The sequence below is a fragment of the Lampetra fluviatilis genome, chromosome 59 (assembly GCF_964198595.1).
Source record: "Lampetra fluviatilis chromosome 59, kcLamFluv1.1, whole genome shotgun sequence".
Lineage (NCBI taxonomy): Eukaryota > Metazoa > Chordata > Hyperoartia > Petromyzontiformes > Petromyzontidae > Lampetra > Lampetra fluviatilis.
In genome coordinates this window covers 1604647-1625265 of record NC_136333.1, presented here as the reverse complement: position 1 = coordinate 1625265, position 20619 = coordinate 1604647, and the positions used below count along the sequence as shown (strand labels likewise).

Below are 20619 nucleotides of genomic sequence, written 5' to 3'. Positions count from 1 at the left end.
CCTGCCCCGTCGCCCTCCTGCCCCGTCGCCCTCCTGCCCCGTCGCCCTCCTGCCCCGTCGCCCTCCTGCCCCGTCGCCCTCCTGCCCCGTCGCCCTCCTGCCCCGTCGCCCTCCTGCCCCGTCGCCCTCCTGCCCCGTCACCCTCCTGCCCCGTCACCCACCTGCCCCGTCACCCTCCTGCCCCGTCACCCTCCTGCCCCGTCGCCCACCTGCCCCGTCGCCCTCCTGCCCCGTCGCCCTCCTGCCCCGTCGCCCTCCTGCCCCGTCGCCCTCCTGCCCCGTCACTCACCTGCCCCGTCACCCTCCTGCCGTGTCACTCACCTGCCCCGTCGCCCTCCTGCCCCGTCACCCTCCTGCCCCGTCGCCCTCCTGCCCCGTCGCCCTCCTGCCCCGTCGCCCTCCTGCCCCGTCGCCCTCCTGCCTTGTCGCCCTCCTGCCCCGTCACTCACCTGCCCCGTCACCCTCCTGCCGTGTCACTCACCTGCCCCGTCGCCCTCCTGCCCCGTCGCCCTCCTGCCCCGTCGCCCTCCTGCCCCGTCGCCCTCCTGCCCCGTCACCCTCCTGCCCCGTCACCCACCTGCCCCGTCGCCCTCCTGCCCCGTCACCCTCCGGGGCCGCCTGTGTGGGTCCGCATCGGTGGCCACTAATGGCCACTGCCATAACTCTGCTTTGCCTCCAGCACCTCCCGGTTCTGTGCTGGTGACTGCCGTGGTGGTGGTGGTGGTGTGGTGGTGTGGTGAGCTGCAGGTCGTGTTGTGTTGAGCTGCAGGTCGTGTTGATTCCGATGAAACATTGTGGTGATGCTTCCGGTGATGGCGGTGATGATGGTCGAGTTAATGGTGGCGGGCGATGTTAGCGGCGAATGGCGGTGATCGCCATGGGGGACGCAGGTTTCACCACCGCCACCACCACCATTGCGAGCGAGGTCGTGACCCCAGCCCTCTCCGTTCACCTTGAGATGTGGAAAGATTCATAACGGATTCATTCCTGCGCCCGCACCCCCGGGCGCCTGTTTTCACACGCGCGCACGTTCAGACGCGCACCCCACACGCACCGGCGGGGCACGCACACGCACGGCGCCCTCGGGCAGCAGCGCCGCAGCGAGCAGCCGTGGAACCCAGAGACCGGGTCGAGGCGCCCGGCCGTGATGGGCGGGGGCTGCCCCCCCCCCTCTACCCCCCCCTCTACCCCCCCCGCCTCCACCCCCCCCCCCACCCGCGGCCCACCGTGTCACGTTGGGGTCCCTGGTTAATGAATGAGAAATTGGCCGTTAGGGGCCGTGCGCGTTCACTCGAGTGCCTCGTTAGGGGTTAATTGAAAGCTAAGTCTCGCCGCTTGGGCGAGCGGCCGGCCATGAAATGACTGCCCCCCCTCCACCTTCGGCTAGGGGGGGGTGGCTCCCGGTGCCAGCTTCGCCACTCGTTCACACAATTCACTCCCCCCCCCATCACCACCGTCATGACCCCGTCACCGTTACCAATCAAATACAAAGACCCTTTCACCCCCGCACTACCGTGTAGCCTGTAACCGACTGTTGGGGCAAGTGCTGTTAGCGAGTAGCAGCACCTGTGAAGGCCGGCACGGCACATGAGCGGGTGGGTGGGTGGGTGGCCAGCACCACGCCCGACCGCCTTTGTCTCCGTAACCCCAATTGCTTTACACGCCGGACTAGGGTATTCATTTAAGGCTGACCCTACCTAGGGGGAGGACTAGGCGCTGGTTCAGATATTTACTGTCACCGTTGTTGGCTGTGAGCGGTATTCAAACTGGGGTGGCCGGGTGTCGTGAGCGCAGTGCAGCGCTAACCGCTTTGCCACCGCTCCCCACACCACCGCATCCACCACCGTCAGTGGCGTAGCGAGCGAGGGGCAGGCAGGGGGGTGCCTTTCACCCCGCCCCCCGGTGGCCACGGCTACAATTTAGGGCCCCATTGACGAACACCGTGAGATCTGTTTTCACCAACCGTGTAGAAGAACAGCGACACTTAAAAAGCGCTTCATATTTTGTTTTCATGAAATGCTTTCACACGGAACTCAATTATGCTACAAAGAGTTAACTGCGGAGCTGCAGTGGCTGCATTTTGGCGAAGATGGAGTGCCCCTACGGCGTGAAATGTCCGAAACCGTGAGCGTAACGGCGATGTTAGATGTAGAACAGCCTCTCGGTGCGGCCGTGCAAGACAAATCCAATTTTGGGACACCAAAATTGGATTTGTAGTCACTACACCGATGATAATGTAGTTACTACACCACTGATAATGTAGTTACTACACCACTGATAATGTAGTTACTACGCCACTGCTAATGTAGTCACTACGCCACTGATAATGTAGTTACTACGCCACTGCTAATGTAGTCACTACGCCACTGATAATGTAGTTACTACGCCACTGATAATGTAGTCACTACACCACTGCTAATGTAGTCACTACACCACTGATAATGTAGTCACTACGCCACTGATGATGTATTTACTACGCCACTGATAATGTAGTCACTACACCACTGATAATGTAGTCACTACGCCACTGATGATGTATTTACTATGCCACTGATAATGTATTTACTACACCACTGATAATGTAGTTACTACACCACTGATAATGTAGTCACTACAACACTGATAATGTAGTCACTACGCCACTGATGATGTATTTACTACGCCACTGATAATGTAGTCACTACACCACTGGTAATGTAGTTACTACACCACTGATGATGTAGTTACTACACCACTGATAATGTAGTTACTACACCACTGGTAATGTAGTTACTACACCACTGATGATGTAGTTACTACACCACTGATAATGTAGTCACTATGCCACTGATGATGTAGTTACTACACCACTGATGATGTAGTTACTACACCACTGGTAATGTAGTTACTACACCACTGATAATGTAGTTACTACACCACTGGTAATGTAGTCACTACACCACTGGTAATGTAGTTACTACACCACTGATGATGTAGTTACTACACCACTGATAATGTAGTCACTATGCCACTGATGATGTAGTTACTACACCACTGATAATGTAGTTACTACACCACTGATGATGTAGTTACTACACCACTGATGATGTAGTTACTACACCACTGATGATGTAGTTACTACACCACTGATGATGTAGTTACTACACCACTGATGATGTAGTTACTACACCACTGATGATGTAGTTACTACACCACTGATGATGTAGTTACTACACCACTGATGATGTAGTTACTACACCACTGATGATGTAGTTACTACACCACTGATGATGTAGTTACTACACCACTGATGATGTAGTTACTACACCACTGATGATGTAGTTACTACACCACTGATGATGTAGTTACTACACCACTGATGATGTAGTTACTACACCACTGATGATGTAGTTACTACACCACTGATGATGTAGTTACTACACCACTGATGATGTAGTTACTACACCACTGATGATGTAGTTACTACACCACTGATAATGTAGTTACTACACCACTGATGATGTAGTTACTACACCACTGATGATGTAGTTACTACACCACTGATGATGTAGTTACTACACCACTGGTGATGTAGTTACTACACCACTGATGATGTAGTTACTACACCACTGATGATGTAGTTACTACACCACTGATGATGTAGTTACTACACCACTGATGATGTAGTTACTACACCACTGATGATGTAGTTACTACACCACTGATAATGTAGTTACTACACCACTGATGATGTAGTTACTACACCACTGATGATGTAGTTACTACACCACTGATAATGTAGTTACTACACCACTGATGATGTAGTTACTACACCACTGATGATGTAGTTACTACGCCACTGACAATGTAGTTACTACACCACTGATAATGTAGTTACTACGCCACTGACAATGTAGTTACTACGCCACTGATAATGTAGTTACTACACCACTGATAATGTAGTCACTACACCACTGATAATGTAGTTACTACACCACTGATAATGTAGTTACTACACCACTGATGATGTAGTTACTACACCACTGATAATGTAGTCACTACGCCACTGATGATGTAGTTACTACACCACTGATGATGTAGTTACTACACCACTGATAATGTAGTTACTACACCACTGATGATGTAGTTACTATGCCACTGATAATGTAGTCACTACACCACTGATAATGTAGTTACTATGCCACTGATAATGTAGTTACTATGCCACTGATAATGTAGTCACTACACCACTGATGATGTAGTTACTACACCACTGATGATGTAGTTACTACACCACTGATAATGTTGTTACTACGCCACTGATAATGTAGTTACTACAGCACTGATAATGTAGTTACTATGCCACTGATAATGTAGTTACTACACCACTGATAATGTAGTTACTATGCCACTGATGATGTAGTTACTACACCACTGATAATGTAGTTACTACGCCACTGATGATGTAGTTACTACACCACTGATAATGTAGTTACTACACCACTGATAATGTAGTTACTATGCCACTGATGATGTAGTTACTACACCACTGATAATGTAGTTGCTACACCACTGATGATGTAGTTACTACACCACTGATAATGTAGTTACTACGCCACTGATGATGTAGTTACTACACCACTGATAATGTAGTTACTACGCCACTGATGATGTAGTTACTACACCACTGATAATGTAGTTACTACACCACTGATGATGTAGTTACTACACCACTGATAATGTAGTTACTACACCACTGATAATGTAGTTACTACGCCACTGATAATGTAGTTACTACACCACTGATGATGTAGTTACTACACCACTGATGATGTAGTTACTACGCCACTGATAATGTAGTTACTACACCACTGATGATGTAGTTACTACGCCACTGATAATGTAGTCACTACACCACTGATAATGTAGTTACTACACCACTGATAATGTAGTTACTACACCACTGATAATGTAGTTACTATGCCACTGATAATGTAGTTACTACACCACTGATGATGTAGTCACTACGCCACTGATGATGTAGTTACTATGCCACTGATAATGTAGTTACTACATCACTGATAATGTAGTTACTACGCCACTGATGATGTAGTTACTATGCCACTGCCCTCGCCGTTCCCTGATGCTGACCCCCTCCTCTCTCTCCCCAAGGCCTGTGCGTGCTAATCATGGGCCTGGCGGTGGCCGTGACGAGCATTACTGGCCTGTCCACGTCGGCCATCGCCACTAACGGGTTTGTGCGCGGAGGTAACGACGCTGCCCCCCCCCCCCCCCTTGTGAGACGAAGAGGTCGAGGTTCATTCACAGATTCCGGGATCCGACAGCGACGGCACCGGGCATCGTGCCAGGCAACGCATGGTGTCACCCAACCCACCACCTACACCACGACCCGCACCACCACGCACACCACCACGCACATCACCACACACACCACCACCCGCACCACGACCCGCACCACTTCCCACACCACTTCCCACACCACCACCCACACCACCACCTACACCACCACCTACACCACCACCCACACCACCACCTACACTACCACCCACACCACCACCTACACCACCACGCACACCACCACACACCACCACCCACACCACCACCCACACCACCACCCACACATGGAATGACACACACAACCCACTGCACGCACCCACCGCCACGCACGGCACCGGGACTTCGGTACATTGCAGGTGGCGCAGAGGACGGACGTGGAGATTGGAGGTCGGAGTGTGGGGGGCCGTGGCGGGAGGGGGCGCGGGGCCCAACCCCCCACGGTGGAACAGAAGAGCTGTGGGGGCGGGGGGGGGGGACTCTTGGTGCATTGCAGGAACTGGACGCAAGAGGCCTCGTCCAGTAGGGGAACCCTGTGCGGTGCGGTGTGGTGCGGTGTGGTGCGGTGTGGTGCGGTGCGGCGTGGTGCGGCGTGGTGCGGCGTGGTGCGCGTGACCCCGGGGTGCTCACTGCGTGCGTCTCCGCCTCCCGGCCGGCGGGGGGCCCCAGGTCTCACCGTGGCCATCATCTTGCTGGCCACCATGGTCACCACCATCTCGGGCCTCTCTACCTCCGCCATTTCCACCAACGGGTTTGTGCGCGGAGGTAATGGCGCCGGGCGGCGGCCCGCGGGGTGATTCCGACCCCACCACCACCACCACCACCACCTCCTGCTGCTGCTGCTGCTGCTGCTGTTCACCCCCGAGTTTCTCACCGCAGTGATCGGCCGTGATTGGCCACGCGGGTTTCGCGTGGTGGAGGGATTCGCGCGGTTGTGCAACTAACGTCACCACAAATCATCGCGCCGTGCCCCCCCCCCCCCCCCCGTGCACCCCTCCCCCCCCCCCCCTTCTCGTTAACTCCTCCGGCACACGGAGCCCCCCCCCCCCCACCGTGCCCCCCACAGCGGTGGGCCGGCCACTGCTTTAACCTTTAACCTTCCCCCCCCCCCACCCCCCCTCCAACCCACGCGGCAGCACCGGCGGAGAGGGAGACGATGGCGGTCACGGTGGAGGTGAGGGCGGGAGGCACCGTGGTCGAAGTGGTTGTTGTTGTAGTTCACGTGGTTGTGTTTTGGTTGACGTGGTTGTGTTGTGGTGGACGTGGTTGTGTTGTGGTTGACGTGGTTGTGTTGTGGTGGACGTGGTTGTGTTGTGGTTGACGTGGTTGTGTTGTGGTTGACGTGGTTGTGTTGTGGTTGACGTGGTTGTGTTTCGGTTGACGTGGTTGTGTTGTGGTTGACGTGGTTGTGTTGTGGTTGACGTGGTTGTGTTGCGGTTGTGGTTGACGTGTTTCAGTTGACGTGGTTGCGTTGTGCTTGACGGCGTGGTTGTGGTTAACGGCGTGTTGTGCAGTTGTGGTTGACGTGCTTGTGGCGGTCGCTGTGGTTTCGGTTGACGTGACGTGGTTGATGATGGCGTGGTGGTTGATGTGGTTGTGGCGCGGTGGTTGACGTGGTTGTGGCCGGTGTGCAGTTGTGGCCGGTGTGTGGTTGCGCTTGACGCGGTTGTTCCCCTGGGGTCGCGTGGAGGTCAGGTCTGACCATCGCGCTCGTTATGCTCAGCGTGGTCGTCACGACGACGACCGGCCTCTCCCTCTCCGCCATCTGCACCAACGGCCGCGTCCGAGGAGGTGAGCGGGCGAGGAGGTGTGGGGGGGGGGGGGAGGAGGTGGAGTGAGGTGGTGAGGTGGTGAGGAGGTGAGGAGGTGAGGTGTGTGTGTGGTGTATTGAGGGCGTGAGCGGTAGTGCAGCGGCGGGCGCGCTGCGCTACGAACCCGGCGACCCGAGTTCGATTCCCGCTCACGGCCACCAGCACCGGAGACGATTCTCCGAACCGGTCCTTGGTCTCCCCTAGGTCGACTCGGTGTCAAATTAGTACCTGGTGCGATGTGTGAACATCGCCGCTCGGGAGACAAAGGCGACCGGGGGTGGTGTTGGCCATGCCGGCCTTCATCGGTGCTCGCTAACAGCACTTGCCCTAACAGTCCATTACAGGCTATACGGGGTGTCTTTGTTTTGTAGGTGTGCTGTGTAGGTGTGTGTGCAAGTGAATGTGTGTGCAGGTTGTGTGTGTAGGTGTGCATGTGCGCTGTGTATGTAGGTGTGTGTGTGTAGTTGTGGCATTATCTTTTCATCGGTTGCGTAACGCTGTGTGGAAGCTACCTAGTCTGTCGCTCCGCACGAAGCTTCAGGTCCTCTCGGCCACAGTCATTCCCACCCTTCTCTACGCTTGCGAAACGTCGAGCCCCCTAATGGAACATCTTCGCTGGTTAGAAACATTTAGGTTGGCCTGCTTACAATCCATCCTTGGTTTAACCAGGCTGGATTGTGTGAGGAGCTCACAAATCTTTAAAAGATGTGGACAATATCTCATCTGTGAGCTCCTCTGTCAGGCAAAGGCTGCGTTGGCTGGGTCATGTGGCCCGCATGCCCAGTCACCGCATGCCTTAACAGCTTTTGTTTGGCCGAATAGAGGGGGCTAAACGGGCGCGGCACGGGCTAGAGAAGAGATGGAGTGATGTGGTACAGGAGGCGTGGAGCTGAGTGGACTTGCCGATGACTGGTACCAGCGGTGTCAAGATCGGCCTCTGTGGAGGAGGCTCGTGAAGGACGCTGCTACTGGGCAGTTGGAGGCAGTCGCCCTCCAACAACAACGGAGGGCGGAGGAGCAACGCTCACAACAACAAGCGGAGCGCCGGGTGGCTAAAGCACAGCAAGTTGGCACAGTAGGGGGCACAGGTGGTGCATCAGCCACTCGTCTCAGTCAGTCGACCTTTGGCATCTGACTCTGCCCCGTGACCTGCCAGCGGGCGTTCGACACTTCACGTGGTCTCAAGGTGCACATAGCCTGGCACAAGCGTCGTGATGACGTCACCGCCACTTAGTGGCGAATGGCGGTTGTTGTTGTTGTAGGTGTGTAGGTATGCTGCGTGTGGTGTGTGTGTAGGTGTGTATGTATGTATGTAGGTGTGCGTGTGTGTGTAGGTGTGTGTATGTAGGTGTGTAGGTGTATGTACTGTGTGTGTGTAGGTGTGCGTGTGTGGTGTGCATCTCTCCCGCACTCCTCACCCTCAGTCGGGCTGGGGGTGACAACTCCGCCGTGTCCCCAAAACTAACCACACGCGTCCCCCCCCCCCCCCAACCACCTCACCCGCACTCTTCACCCCGACCCCTCGCTCGGACCCATCGCCCCCACCCTGATGCCACCCAGGGCCCCGCGGCCTCCGCTCCCACGCTCGCGGGCCCGGCTGGCGAGTGGCGCGGAGTGGAGGTCGCTGCCTTCGTGGGCCCCGTGCGCAGGAGAGGCTCCGGCCTGGGGGGCCAACGCCCCGCCAGTGCTCGCCCCCCAGACGCGCGCTTACAGCCGCCAGGAGGCCCCGCGCCTCTCCGCGCCGCACGAACGCCGCGTCTTCTGTTCCCCGTCGCTCGCAACCGCGGCGACCGCGACGTTCCCTTTTGGGACGAAATTGATCCAATGAGAACCTGGTGGGGGCGCGTTGATCGAGGCCACGATCCGCTCGGGCGACTTGGGGGCAATCGTCGGCGGCAAGTCGTCGCTGGGAACGGTTGCGGCAGCACTCGCCACCGCAAACATCTCGTTGCCCGCCCAGAAATCCCAACAATTCCGATATAAGCTGCCCCCCCCTCCCATTGTGGGCACTCGGGGTGGCAACTTTCAGGCCTCCCCCATCCCACCGATCAACTCGTGACCACCGGTACCAGGCCAGTATTTCGGTCCGTAGACCAATCATTGGCGGGGGAGAGAACTCCGCCGGCCACCCAAGTTGCTACAGTCGCTCGTGGCGACCGCGTTGCCGCGGGTGACGGTCGCCCCGCGGCCGCTGCGGGCGATCCGAGCGATCGCGGCGTCCGCGCTCCAAATCGTCGCTAAATAGAATCGCGTCGCCGCAATCGACTACGAGTTGAATCCCCGAGGGAGGTCTGCGAATCGTTGCAAGCGCTTGTGGGCACACTCCCCCCCCCCCTCTACCCCCACACTGCGTGTCGCTTTCACCGGGCTGGCGCGGTGAGTACCGCCAGGGCCTGGCGAGGAGGCCGCCGCAGCCGCGAGGTAAGGCACGAGGTGAGTCGCACCCTGGGCACGACCATCCCCCACCTCTCTTCCTACGTTTACGCCTTGGCCAAGTGGGCGCGCGGATCCTCGGCCGCCACGGCCATAGCGACGAGAGGCACGAGAGGGAGGGAGCGGACGCGGCGGGTGCGGAAGGCCGCCAACGGAGCGCGGGCGACGCCAGAGTTGAGATCTCCCGGCGCACGCCGCGGCCAACGTTGGCGAGCGCCCACTAAGTGACGGAGGGTGGGAGGGAGTGAGTGAGTGAGTGAGGGAGGGAGGGAGTGAGGGAGGGAGTGAGTGACGGAGGGAGTGAGGGAGTGAGTGAGTGAGGGAGGGAGGGAGGGAGTGAGGGAGGGAGGGAGTGAGGGAGGGAGGGAGTGAGGGAGGGAGTGAGGGAGGGAGTGAGGGAGGGAGTGAGGGAGGGAGTGAGTGACGGAGTGAGTGAGGGAGTGAGTGAGGGAGTGAGGGAGGGAGGGAGGGAGGGAGTGAGGGAGGGAGGGAGTGAGGGAGGGAGTGAGGGAGGGAGGGAGGGAGGGAGTGAGTGAGTGAGGGAGGGAGTGGGTGAGTGAGGGAGGGAGTGAGTGAGTGAGGGAGGGAGGGAGGGAGCCGCTAGGATGCTCGCGGGAGACTATGGCACAATTGGAACAATGGGCGCCTGGGGTGGGCGGGGGTTCAGAGGGTCGGGGGGCCCGACCCCCCCCCCCGCGCCACAATCACAATTGGCGGACGGAGCCGGGGAGACCTCGCCTGGCGCCTCCACCGCCCCCACAGGGGCCCCCTGGCCCCGCCCCTCGGCAGGTGGAGGGGGGGGCGGGGGGGGTACCCGTGTGGGGTGTGACCCCGTGTGGAGCCGAGGCTGGTGCTCAGAGCCCCCCCCCCCCCCGCTGTGCGCAGGTGGTGCCTACTACCTGATCTCGCGCAGCCTGGGCCCCGAGTTTGGGGGCTCCATCGGCCTCATCTTCGCGTTCGCCAACGCCGTGGCCGTCGCCATGTACGTCGTCGGCTTCTCCGAGACCGTGCGCGACCTGCTGGTGGTGAGGATGTGGGGGGGAAACGGGGGGGGCAACGGGGGGGGGGGCACGGGGGGGGTACAGGGGGGGCACGGGGGGTGTGAAGAGACACGGCGGTTCAGGCAGCTACAAGAACACACACACACACACCGGTACATGTGGACACAGACACGCACGTGTGTGCACGAGCACCAATAGTTCACGTGTGTGCACGTGCACTATTGGTGCTCGGTGAAAGCATAGTGGTGCGTGATGATGCTAGGTTGGGCGTGGTGACAGTGGCGTTGATGGTGGTGTTGATGGTGGTGTTGGTGGTGTTGACGGTGGTGATGGCGGTGTTGATGGCAGTGATGGTGTTGACGGTGGTGTTGACGGTCGTGATGGCGGTGTTGATGGCGGTGTTGATGGCGGTGTTGATGGTGGTGATGGTGGTGTTGACGGTGGTGATGGTGGTGTTGATGGCGGTGATGGCGGTGATGGTGTTGATGGTGGTGTTGACGGTGTTGATGGTGGTGTTGATGGCGGTGATGGTGTTGATGGTGGTGTTGACGGTGGTGATGGCGGCGATGACGGTGGTGTTGACGGTGGTGATGGTGGTGTTGATGGCGGTGATAGTGTTGATGGTGGTGTTGACGGTGGTGATGGTGGTGTTGATGGCGGTGATGGTGTTGATGGTGGTGTTGATGGTGGTGTTGACGGTGGTGATGGTGGTGTTGATGGCGGCGATGACGGTGGTGTTGACGGTGGTGATGGTGGTGTTGATGGCGGTGATGGTGTTGATGGTGGTGTTGACGGTGGTGATGGTGGTGTTGACGGTGGTGATGGTGTTGATGGTGGTGTTGACGGTGGTGATGGTGGTGTTGACGGTGGTGATGGTGTTGATGGTGGTGTTGATGGTGGTGATGGTGGTGTTGATGGCGGTGATGGTGTTGATGGTGGTGTTGACGGTGGTGATGGTGGTGTTGATGGCGGCGATGGTGGTGTTGACGGTGGTGATGGTGGTGTTGATGGCGGTGATAGTGTTGATGGTGGTGTTGACGGTGGTGATGGTGGTGTTGATGGCGGTGATGGTGTTGATGGTGGTGTTGACGGTGGTGATGGTGGTGTTGATGGCGGCGATGACGGTGGTGTTGACGGTGGTGATGGTGGTGTTGATGGCGGTGATGGTGTTGATGGTGGTGTTGACGGTGGTGATGGTGGTGTTGACGGTGGTGATGGTGTTGATGGTGGTGTTGACGGTGGTGATGGTGGTGTTGACGGTGGTGATGGTGTTGATGGTGGTGTTGATGGCGGTGATGGTGTTGATGGTGGTGTTGACGGTGGTGATGGTGGTGTTGATGGCGGCGATGGTGGTGTTGACGGTGGTGATGGTGGTGTTGATGGCGGTGTTGACTGCGTGTGGGCGAGCAGGTGAACGACGCGGTGATGGTGGACGACAGTTACGACATCTGCATCATCGGTGTTGATGGCGGTGTTGTTGGCGGTGATGGTGGTGTTGACGGTGGTGATGGCGGTGTTGATGGCAGTGATGGTGTTGGTGTTGACGGTGGTGATGGTGGTGTTGATGGCGGTGATGGTGTTGATGGTGGTGTTGACGGTGGTGATGGCGGTGTTGATGGCGGTGTTGATGGTGGTGATGGTGGTGATGGTGGTGTTGATGGCGGTGATGGTGTTGATGGTGGTGTTGACGGTGGTGATGGTGGTGTTGATGGCGGTGATGGTGTTGATGGTGGTGTTGACGGTGGTGATGGCGGTGTTGACGGTGGTGATGGCGGTGTTGATGGTGGTGTTGATGGTGGTGATGGTGGTGGTGATGGTGTTGATGGTGGTGTTGACGGTGGTGATGGTGTTGATGGTGGTGTTGACGGTGGTGATGGTGGTGTTGACGGTGGTGATGGTGTTGATGGTGGTGTTGACGGTGGTGATGGTGGTGTTGACGGTGGTGATGGTGTTGATGGTGGTGTTGATGGTGGTGATGGTGGTGATGGTGGTGTTGATGGCGGTGATGGTGGTGTTGATGGCGGTGATGGTGTTGATGGTGGTGTTGACGGTGGTGATGGTGGTGTTGACGGTGGTGATGGTGTTGATGGTGGTGTTGACGGTGGTGATGGTGGTGTTGATGGCGGTGATGGTGTTGATGGTGGTGTTGACGGTGGTGATGGTGGTGTTGATGGCGGTGATGGTGGTGTTGACGGTGGTGATGGTGTTGATGGTGGTGTTGATGGTGTTGATGGTGGTGTTGACGGTGGTGATGGTGGTGTTGATGGCGGTGATGGTGTTGATGGTGGTGTTGACGGTGGTGATGGTGGTGTTGATGGTGGTGATGGTGGTGTTGACGGTGGTGATGGTGGTGTTGACGGTGGTGATGGTGGTGTTGACGGCGGTGTTGTTGGCGGTGCGTGTGGGCGAGCAGGTGAACGACGCGGTGATGGTGGACGACAGTAACGACATCCGCATCATCGGTGTTGATGGCGGTGATGGTGGTGATGGTGGTGTTGACGGTGGTGATGGTGGTGTTGATGGCGGTGATGGTGGTGATGGTGGTGTTGATGGTGGTGATGGTGGTGTTGACGGTGGTGATGGTGGTGTTGATGGTGTTGACGGTGGTGATGGTGGTGTTGACGGTGGTGATGGTGGTGTTGATGGCGGTGATGGTGGTGATGGTGGTGTTGACGGTGGTGATGGTGGTGTTGACGGTGGTGTTGATGGTGGTGATGGTGGTGTTGACGGTGGTGATGGTGGTGTTGATGGCGGTGATGGTGGTGATGGTGGTGTTGATGGTGGTGATGGTGGTGTTGACGGTGGTGATGGTGGTGTTGATGGTGTTGACGGTGGTGATGGTGGTGTTGATGGTGTTGATGGTGGTGATGGTGGTGTTGATGGTGGTGATGGTGGTGTTGACGGTGGTGATGGTGGTGTTGATGGTGTTGACGGTGGTGATGGTGGTGTTGACGGTGGTGATGGTGGTGTTGACGGTGGTGATGGTGGTGTTGACGGCGGTGTTGTTGGCGGTGCGTGTGGGCGAGCAGGTGAACGACGCGGTGATGGTGGACGACAGTAACGACATCCGCATCATCGGTGTTGATGGTGGTGTTGACGGTGGTGATGGTGGTGTTGATGGCGGTGATGGTGTTGATGGCGGTGTTGTTGGCTTTGTTGTTGGCAGTGTTAATGGTGGTGATGGCGGTGTTGACTGCGTGTGGGCGAGCAGGTGAACGACGCGGTGATGGTGGACGACAGTAACGACATCCGCATCATCGGCACCATCACCGTGCTCCTTCTCCTCGGCATCACGGCCGCCGGCATGGAGTGGGAGGCCAAGGTGCGAGCCTCACATCCACCACCACGTCCACCACGTCCACCACCACCACGTCCACCACCACCTCCACCACGTCCACCACCACCTCCACCACGTCCACCACCACGTCCACCACCACCACATCTCCCACCACCACCACCACGTCGCCCACGTCCACCACCACCACGTCCACCACCACGTCCACCACATCCACCACATCCACCACCACCACGTCCACCACCATGTCCACCACCACATCCACCACATCCACCACCACCACCACGTCCACCACCACGTCCACCACGTCCACCACCACCACGTCCACCACCTCCACCACATCCACCACATCCACCACATCCACCACCACCACGTCCACCACCATGTCCACCACCACCACCACATCCACCACATCCACCACCACCACCACGTCCACCACCACGTCCACCACGTCCACCACCACCACGTCCACCACCTCCACCACATCCACCACCACCACCACGTCCACCACCACATGTACCACCACCACCACATCTACCACCACCACGTTTACCACGTCCACCACCATTACCACGTCCACCACGTCCACCACCTCCACCATTACCTCGTCCACTACCTCCACCATCACCACCTTCGCCATCACTCCACCACTTCCACCACCATCACCACCTCAACCATCACCAATCGCATCACATCCTCTTCCACCATCACCGCCCCCCCCCCCCCCCCCCCGAGTGCAGGCCCAGGTGGTGCTCCTCGTCATCCTCCTCATCGCCATCGCCAACTTCTTCATCGGCACGGTCATCCCCGTGTCGCGGCAGAAGCAGGCGCAGGGCTTCTTCAACTACAAGGGTACGGGGTCCCTCGGGGTCCCTTGGGGTCCCTCAGGGGGCCAACGGGGGGTCAACGGGGGGCTAATGGGGGGCTAACCGGGTGCCAACTGGGGACTCAAAGGATGGGGCTGTGCGCGTCTCTCTGCACATCTGTGTGTGTGTCTCTACGTGTCTGTGTGTGTGTGTCTGTGTGTGTCTCTACGTGTCTGTGTGTGTGTCTCTGTCTGTGTGTGTGTGTCTCTCTGTCTGTGTGTGTGTGTTGATCTCCCAATCGGTGATGGGGAAGTTGTGGAGAGAGTGGAGAGTTTCCCATACCTGGGCAGTGTGCTTATGACCGGCTCCAGTTTAACAGCAGAGGTCTCACTCCGAATCAGTCGAGCGGCAATATATTTTCATCGGTTGCGTAACGCTGTGTGGAAGCTACCTGGTCTGTCGCTCCGCACGAAGCTTCAGGTCTTCTCGGCCACGGTCATTCCCTCCCTTCTCTACGCTTGCGAAACGTGGACCTCCCTAATGGAGCATCTTCGCCGGTTGGAAACATTTAGGCTGGCCTGCCTATGATCCATCCTGTGTTTAACCAGGCTGGATTGTGTGAGGAGCTCACAAATCCTTGAAAGATCTGGGCAAAGTCCCATCGGTGAGCTCCTCCAGCAGGCAAGGCTACGTTGGCTGGGTCATGTAGCCCGCATGCCCAGCCACCGCATGCCTAAACAGCTTTTGTTCGGCCGGATCGAGGGGGCTAAACGGGCGCGGCACGGGCTAGAGAAGAGATGTAGTGATGTGGTACAAGAGGACGTGGAGCTGAGTGGACTTGCCGATGACTGGTACCAGCGGTGTCAAGATCGGCCTCTGTGGAGGAGGCTCGTGAAGGACGCTACTGGGCAGTTGGAGGCAGTCGCCCCCCAGCAACAACGGAGGGCGGAGGAGCGACGCTCACAACAACGAGCGGAGCGCCGGGTGGCTAAAGCACAGCAAGTTGGCACAGTAGGGGGCACAGGTGGTGCATCGGCCACTCATCTCAGTCATCTCGGTCATCTCAGTCAGTCGACCCGTGGCACCTGCTGGGTCTGCCCCGTGACCTCCTGCCAGCGGGCGTTCGACACTTCACGTGGCCTCAAGGTGCACTTGGCCTGGCACAAGCGTCGTGGTGACGTCACCACCACTTAGTGGCGAATGGCGGTTGTTGTTGTTGTGTCTCTACGTGTCTGTGTGTGTGTCTGTGTGTGTGTCTACGTGTCTATGTGTGTCTCTACGTGTCTGTGTGTGTGTCTGTCTGTATGTGTGTCTATACGTGTCTGTGTGTGTGTCTGTGTGTGTGTGTCTACGTGTCTATGTGTGTCTCTACGTGTCTGTGTGTGTGTCTGTCTGTGTGTGTGTCTCTACGTGTCTTTGTGTGTGTCTGTGTGTGTGTGTCTACGTGTCTATGTGTGTCTCTACGTGTCTGTGTGTGTGTGTCTGTGTATGTGTCTCTGTGTGAGCAGCGTCCATCTTTGCGGAGAACTTTGGCCCCGACTTCCGTGACGGCGAGGGCTTCTTCTCCGTGTTCGCCATCTTCTTCCCGGCCGCCACGGGAATCCTCGCCGGAGCCAACATCTCCGGCGACCTCGCCGTGAGGCGCTGCACCACCACCACCACCACCAACCACCAACTACCACCACCACCACCACCCACCACCATCAACCACCATCAACCACCACCACCACCACCAACCACCATCAACCACCACCACCACCACCAACCACCACCACCCACTACACCCACACACCCACCAACCACCACCACCACCACCACCCACTACACCCACTACACCCACTACACCCACAGAACCACCACCACACACTACATCCACACACCCACAGAACCACCACCACCCACTACACCCACAGAACCACCACCACACACTACACCCACACACCCACCAACCACCACCACCCACTACACCCACAGAACCACCACCACACACTACACCCACACACCCACAGAACCACCACCACCCACTACACCCACACACCCACCAACCACCACCACCCACTACACCCACAGAACCACCACCACACACTACACCCACACACCCACAGAACCACCACCACCCACTACACCCACACACCCACAGAACCACCACCAACCACCACCAACCATCACCACCCACTACACCCACAGAACCACCACCACCACCACCCACTACACCCACCAACCACCACCACCACCACCAACCACCACCCACTACACCCACCACCACCCACACCACCACCACCACCAACCACCACCACCAACAACCACCACCACCCACTATACCCACAGAACCACCAACCACCACCCACTACACCCACCAACCACCACCACCACCACCACCCACTACACCCACTACACCCACCAACCACCACCACCAACCACCACCCACTACACCCACCACCACTACCCACGACACCCACTACACCTACAGAACCACCACCAACCACCACCACCACCAACCACCACCACCCACTGCACCCACAGAACCAACCACCACCACCCACTACACCCACACACCCACAGAACCACCACCACCAACCACCACCCACTACACCCACAGAACCACAGAACCACCACCAACCACCACCACACTCACACACCCACTACACCCACAGAACCACCACCACCAACCACCACTACCCACTACACCCACACACCCACAGAACCACCACCAACCACCACCACACTCACACACCCACAGAACCACCACCAACCACCACCACCCCACTACACCCACACACCCACAGAACCACCACCACCAACCACCACCACCCACTACACCCACACACCCACAGAACCACCACCACCACCAACCACCACCACACTCACACACCCACAGAACCACCACCACCACCAACCACCACCCCACTCACACACCCACTATACTCACATTCTCACTGCACCCACGACATCCACGGAACCACCACCACCACACCCCACACACCCACCACAACACCCATGACCCACCACTAACCACCACTACCACCACACCCACCACACCCACCACACCCACACACCCACCGAATCACTAACAACCACCACCTTACCGACCGAGCACTGCTACCATCACAACCACCCCCCATGCCAAGCCACCGACATTGCCCGCCACCCCTCCGCCCCATCTCTGTTTCCGTTGCCCCACCGTGCCGTGACGTTGCCGCTACTTACAACACCCCTACGCTGCCGTGCCATCTGCAGGACCCGCAAGCTGCCATCCCCAAGGGAACCATGTTGGCCATCCTCATCACCACGATCACCTACATCGCCGTGCTGTGTGTGCCGGTGAGCTCCCAGCGCTACCTCATTCCTTCATTTCTCCTTCGCTCCCCTGGTTATTTATTTATTTGCTCGGTCATTCCTTGGCTCATTCATCTTGGCAGCAGCTGTTGGCACGGGCTGCCGACGAGGTGCTACGTGGGGCGGGCGGCGCGTCCACGGAGTCGCTGCCAACGCCTGGCACGCGTGCGCGTGCGTGCGTGCGTGCGTGCGTGCGTGCGTGCGTGCGTGTGCGTGCGTGCGTGTGCGTGCGTGCGTGCGCGTGCGTGCGCGTGCGTGCGTGTGCGTGCGTGCGTGCGGGTGCGTGCGTGCGTGCGTGTGTGTGTGCGTGCGTGCGTGCGTGTGTGTACGTGCCTCCAAATGAGCATCTGGTGCGGTGTGTGTACGTACGTGGAACTTAACTTCTTTCGCACCGTACGTCGCCAACCGTGGCCAGCCGTGGCGCCCGCCAACCCACCCCGTCGTGCGCTGTGCCGACCTTCGTAGGTGCTCGCTAAGAGCACTTGCCCCAACGGTCCGTCAAAGACTACGCTGGGGGATCTTTGTCTTTGTACACGTGTGCTCGTAGCGTCCTGCGTGTTGCGGGACGCCTCGGGGAACCTGAACGACACCTACGTGGCCGGCATCTCCACCAACTGCACCAACGCCGAGTGCGGCCTGGGCTTCGACTTCTCCAGCTGCTCCGTTGACCGCACCTGCAAGTTCGGCCTCATGAACAACTTCCAGGTCGAGAGGTCGAGCGGGTCGGGAGGGGGGGGGGGCGCTCGCGGAGGCAAGGCGGCCGCCCGGGGGGGGCGAGCGGGGAGGAGGAGGGGGGGAGAGGTGGAGGTGGGGGCGAGGTGGAGGAGGTGGGGGCGAGGTGGAGGAGGTGGGGGCGAGGTGGAGGAGGTGGGGGCGAGGTGGAGGAGGGGGGGGCGAGGTGGAGGTGCGGGGAGGAGGAGGAGGGGGGGGGGCAAGGTGGAGGGGGGGGCGAGGTGGAGGAGGGGGGGCGAGGTGGAGGGGGGGCGAGGTGGAGGAGGGGGGGCGAGGTGGAGGTGCGGGGAGGAGGAGGAGGTGGGGGCGAGGTGGAGGGGGGGGATGAGGAGGAGGGGGGTGGGCGACGGGGAGGGGGGGGGGGCGGGGAGGGGGGGGGCGAGGAGGAGGGGGGGGGCTAGGAGGAGGAGGGGAGGGGTGCGAGAAGGAGGGGAGGGGTGCTGAGAAGGAGGGGGGGGGCGAGAAGAAGGGGGGGGGTCACCGAGCGAAGGTCGCGGCTACGACGCGGAGTCATCGCCACGTGGGGGGCGGCTCCAGCAGCGCTCGGTCAGAGGGAGGAGAGAGGGAGGGAGGGAGAGAGGCGGTCAGTCGTGGGCACAGGAGCAAGGTTTTGAGCAGACAGCGGAAGCAGCAGAGGAGACGGAGGCTGTAATGAGAGGGGAGAGGCAGGAGAGTGTGCAGGGGAGTAGTGAGATGAGAGGGGAGATGCAGGGGTGAGTGGTGAGTGCCCGGGCTGCGATTCTCTCTGCCGCCCTCTCCGTGTGTGTCTGTGCGTGTGTCTGTGCGTGTGCGTGTGTGTCTGTGTGGGGAGCGATAGTGTAGCGGTTAGCGCGCTGCGCTATGAACCTGGCGACACGGGTTCGATTCCCGCTCACTGCCAACATCGGTGACGATTATCTGAACCGGTCCCGGGCCTCCCCTAGGTCGACTCAGCCCCAAATTAGTACCTGGTGCGGTGTGTAGTAAACATCGCCACTGGGGAGACAAAGGCGGCCGGGCGTGGCGCCAGCCGCCCGCACACCGTAGCCAGCCTGCGTAGATTCTGCTCGCGAACAGCCCTTGCCCCAGCGGTGTGTGAAGGCCACACGGGGGGGGGGGGGGGGGGGGGGGGGGGGAGGGGGTGGGAGCTTGATGGTGGTGCGGTGCGTGAGCAGGTGATGTCCATGGTCTCGGGCTTCGGGCCGCTCATCATCGCCGGCATCTTCTCGGCCACGCTCTCCTCGGCGCTCGCCTCCCTCGTCAGCGCTCCAAGGTCTTCCAGGCGAGTGCCGCCGCCGCCGCCGGCGCTGCTGCTGCGTTGGCTCGGGTCGGGGGGGGGCGGTGACGGTGGCCCGAGCGGTGGCGTGTTCCCCCCGCTTGTTAGTAAAGGCCGCGGCCCCCCTGCACGCGGCCTACGCTCGCACCCGCCGGTCGGACGTGGCGGTCGAGGTGGGCCTGTTGTACCCACGCGTGACCCGGCCACGCTTTGTGCGGTCCTTGTGAGTGTGTGTGTTTGTGCGTGTCTGGGTGCTCGCTGAACAGCACTTGCCCTAACAGTCTGTTGAAGGCGACATGGGGGATCTTTGTCTTTGTTGGCTATGTGGGGAGCGGCGGCACAATGGTTAGCGCGCCGCGCTACGAACCCCGGCGACCGGAGTTGCATTCTCCCTCGCGCCCAAACCAGTGGTGATTACGTGAAGTTGTCCTCGGCCTGCCCTAGGTCGACTCGGCCTCAAATGACCCCCACCGAGTGCGGTGTCTAAACATTGCCGCGAGGGAGACAAAGGCGGCGGGGCGTGGCGCTGGCCTCCCCCTCGTGTGCCGTGCGGGCCTTCGTAGGCGCTCGCCGACAGCACTTGCCCCAACGGTCTGTGAAGGCTACACGTGGGGTC

General features: G+C 59.0%; 1 protein-coding gene across 1 annotated transcript in view; it reads left to right on the top strand.

Annotated features, from left to right (window-relative positions):
• LOC144950726 (solute carrier family 12 member 1-like) overlaps positions 1-20619 on the top strand; it is a 66000-nt gene that overhangs the window by 14596 nt on the left and 30785 nt on the right. The window contains 10 exon segments of the mRNA XM_078880799.1: positions 6004-6099; positions 7030-7125; positions 10464-10603; positions 13791-13901; positions 14615-14726; positions 16189-16316; positions 17918-17984; positions 17987-18001; positions 18564-18721; positions 19903-20013. Of these exon segments, the coding sequence (XP_078736925.1) occupies positions 6004-6099; positions 7030-7125; positions 10464-10603; positions 13791-13901; positions 14615-14726; positions 16189-16316; positions 17918-17984; positions 17987-18001; positions 18564-18721; positions 19903-20013 (1034 nt within the window).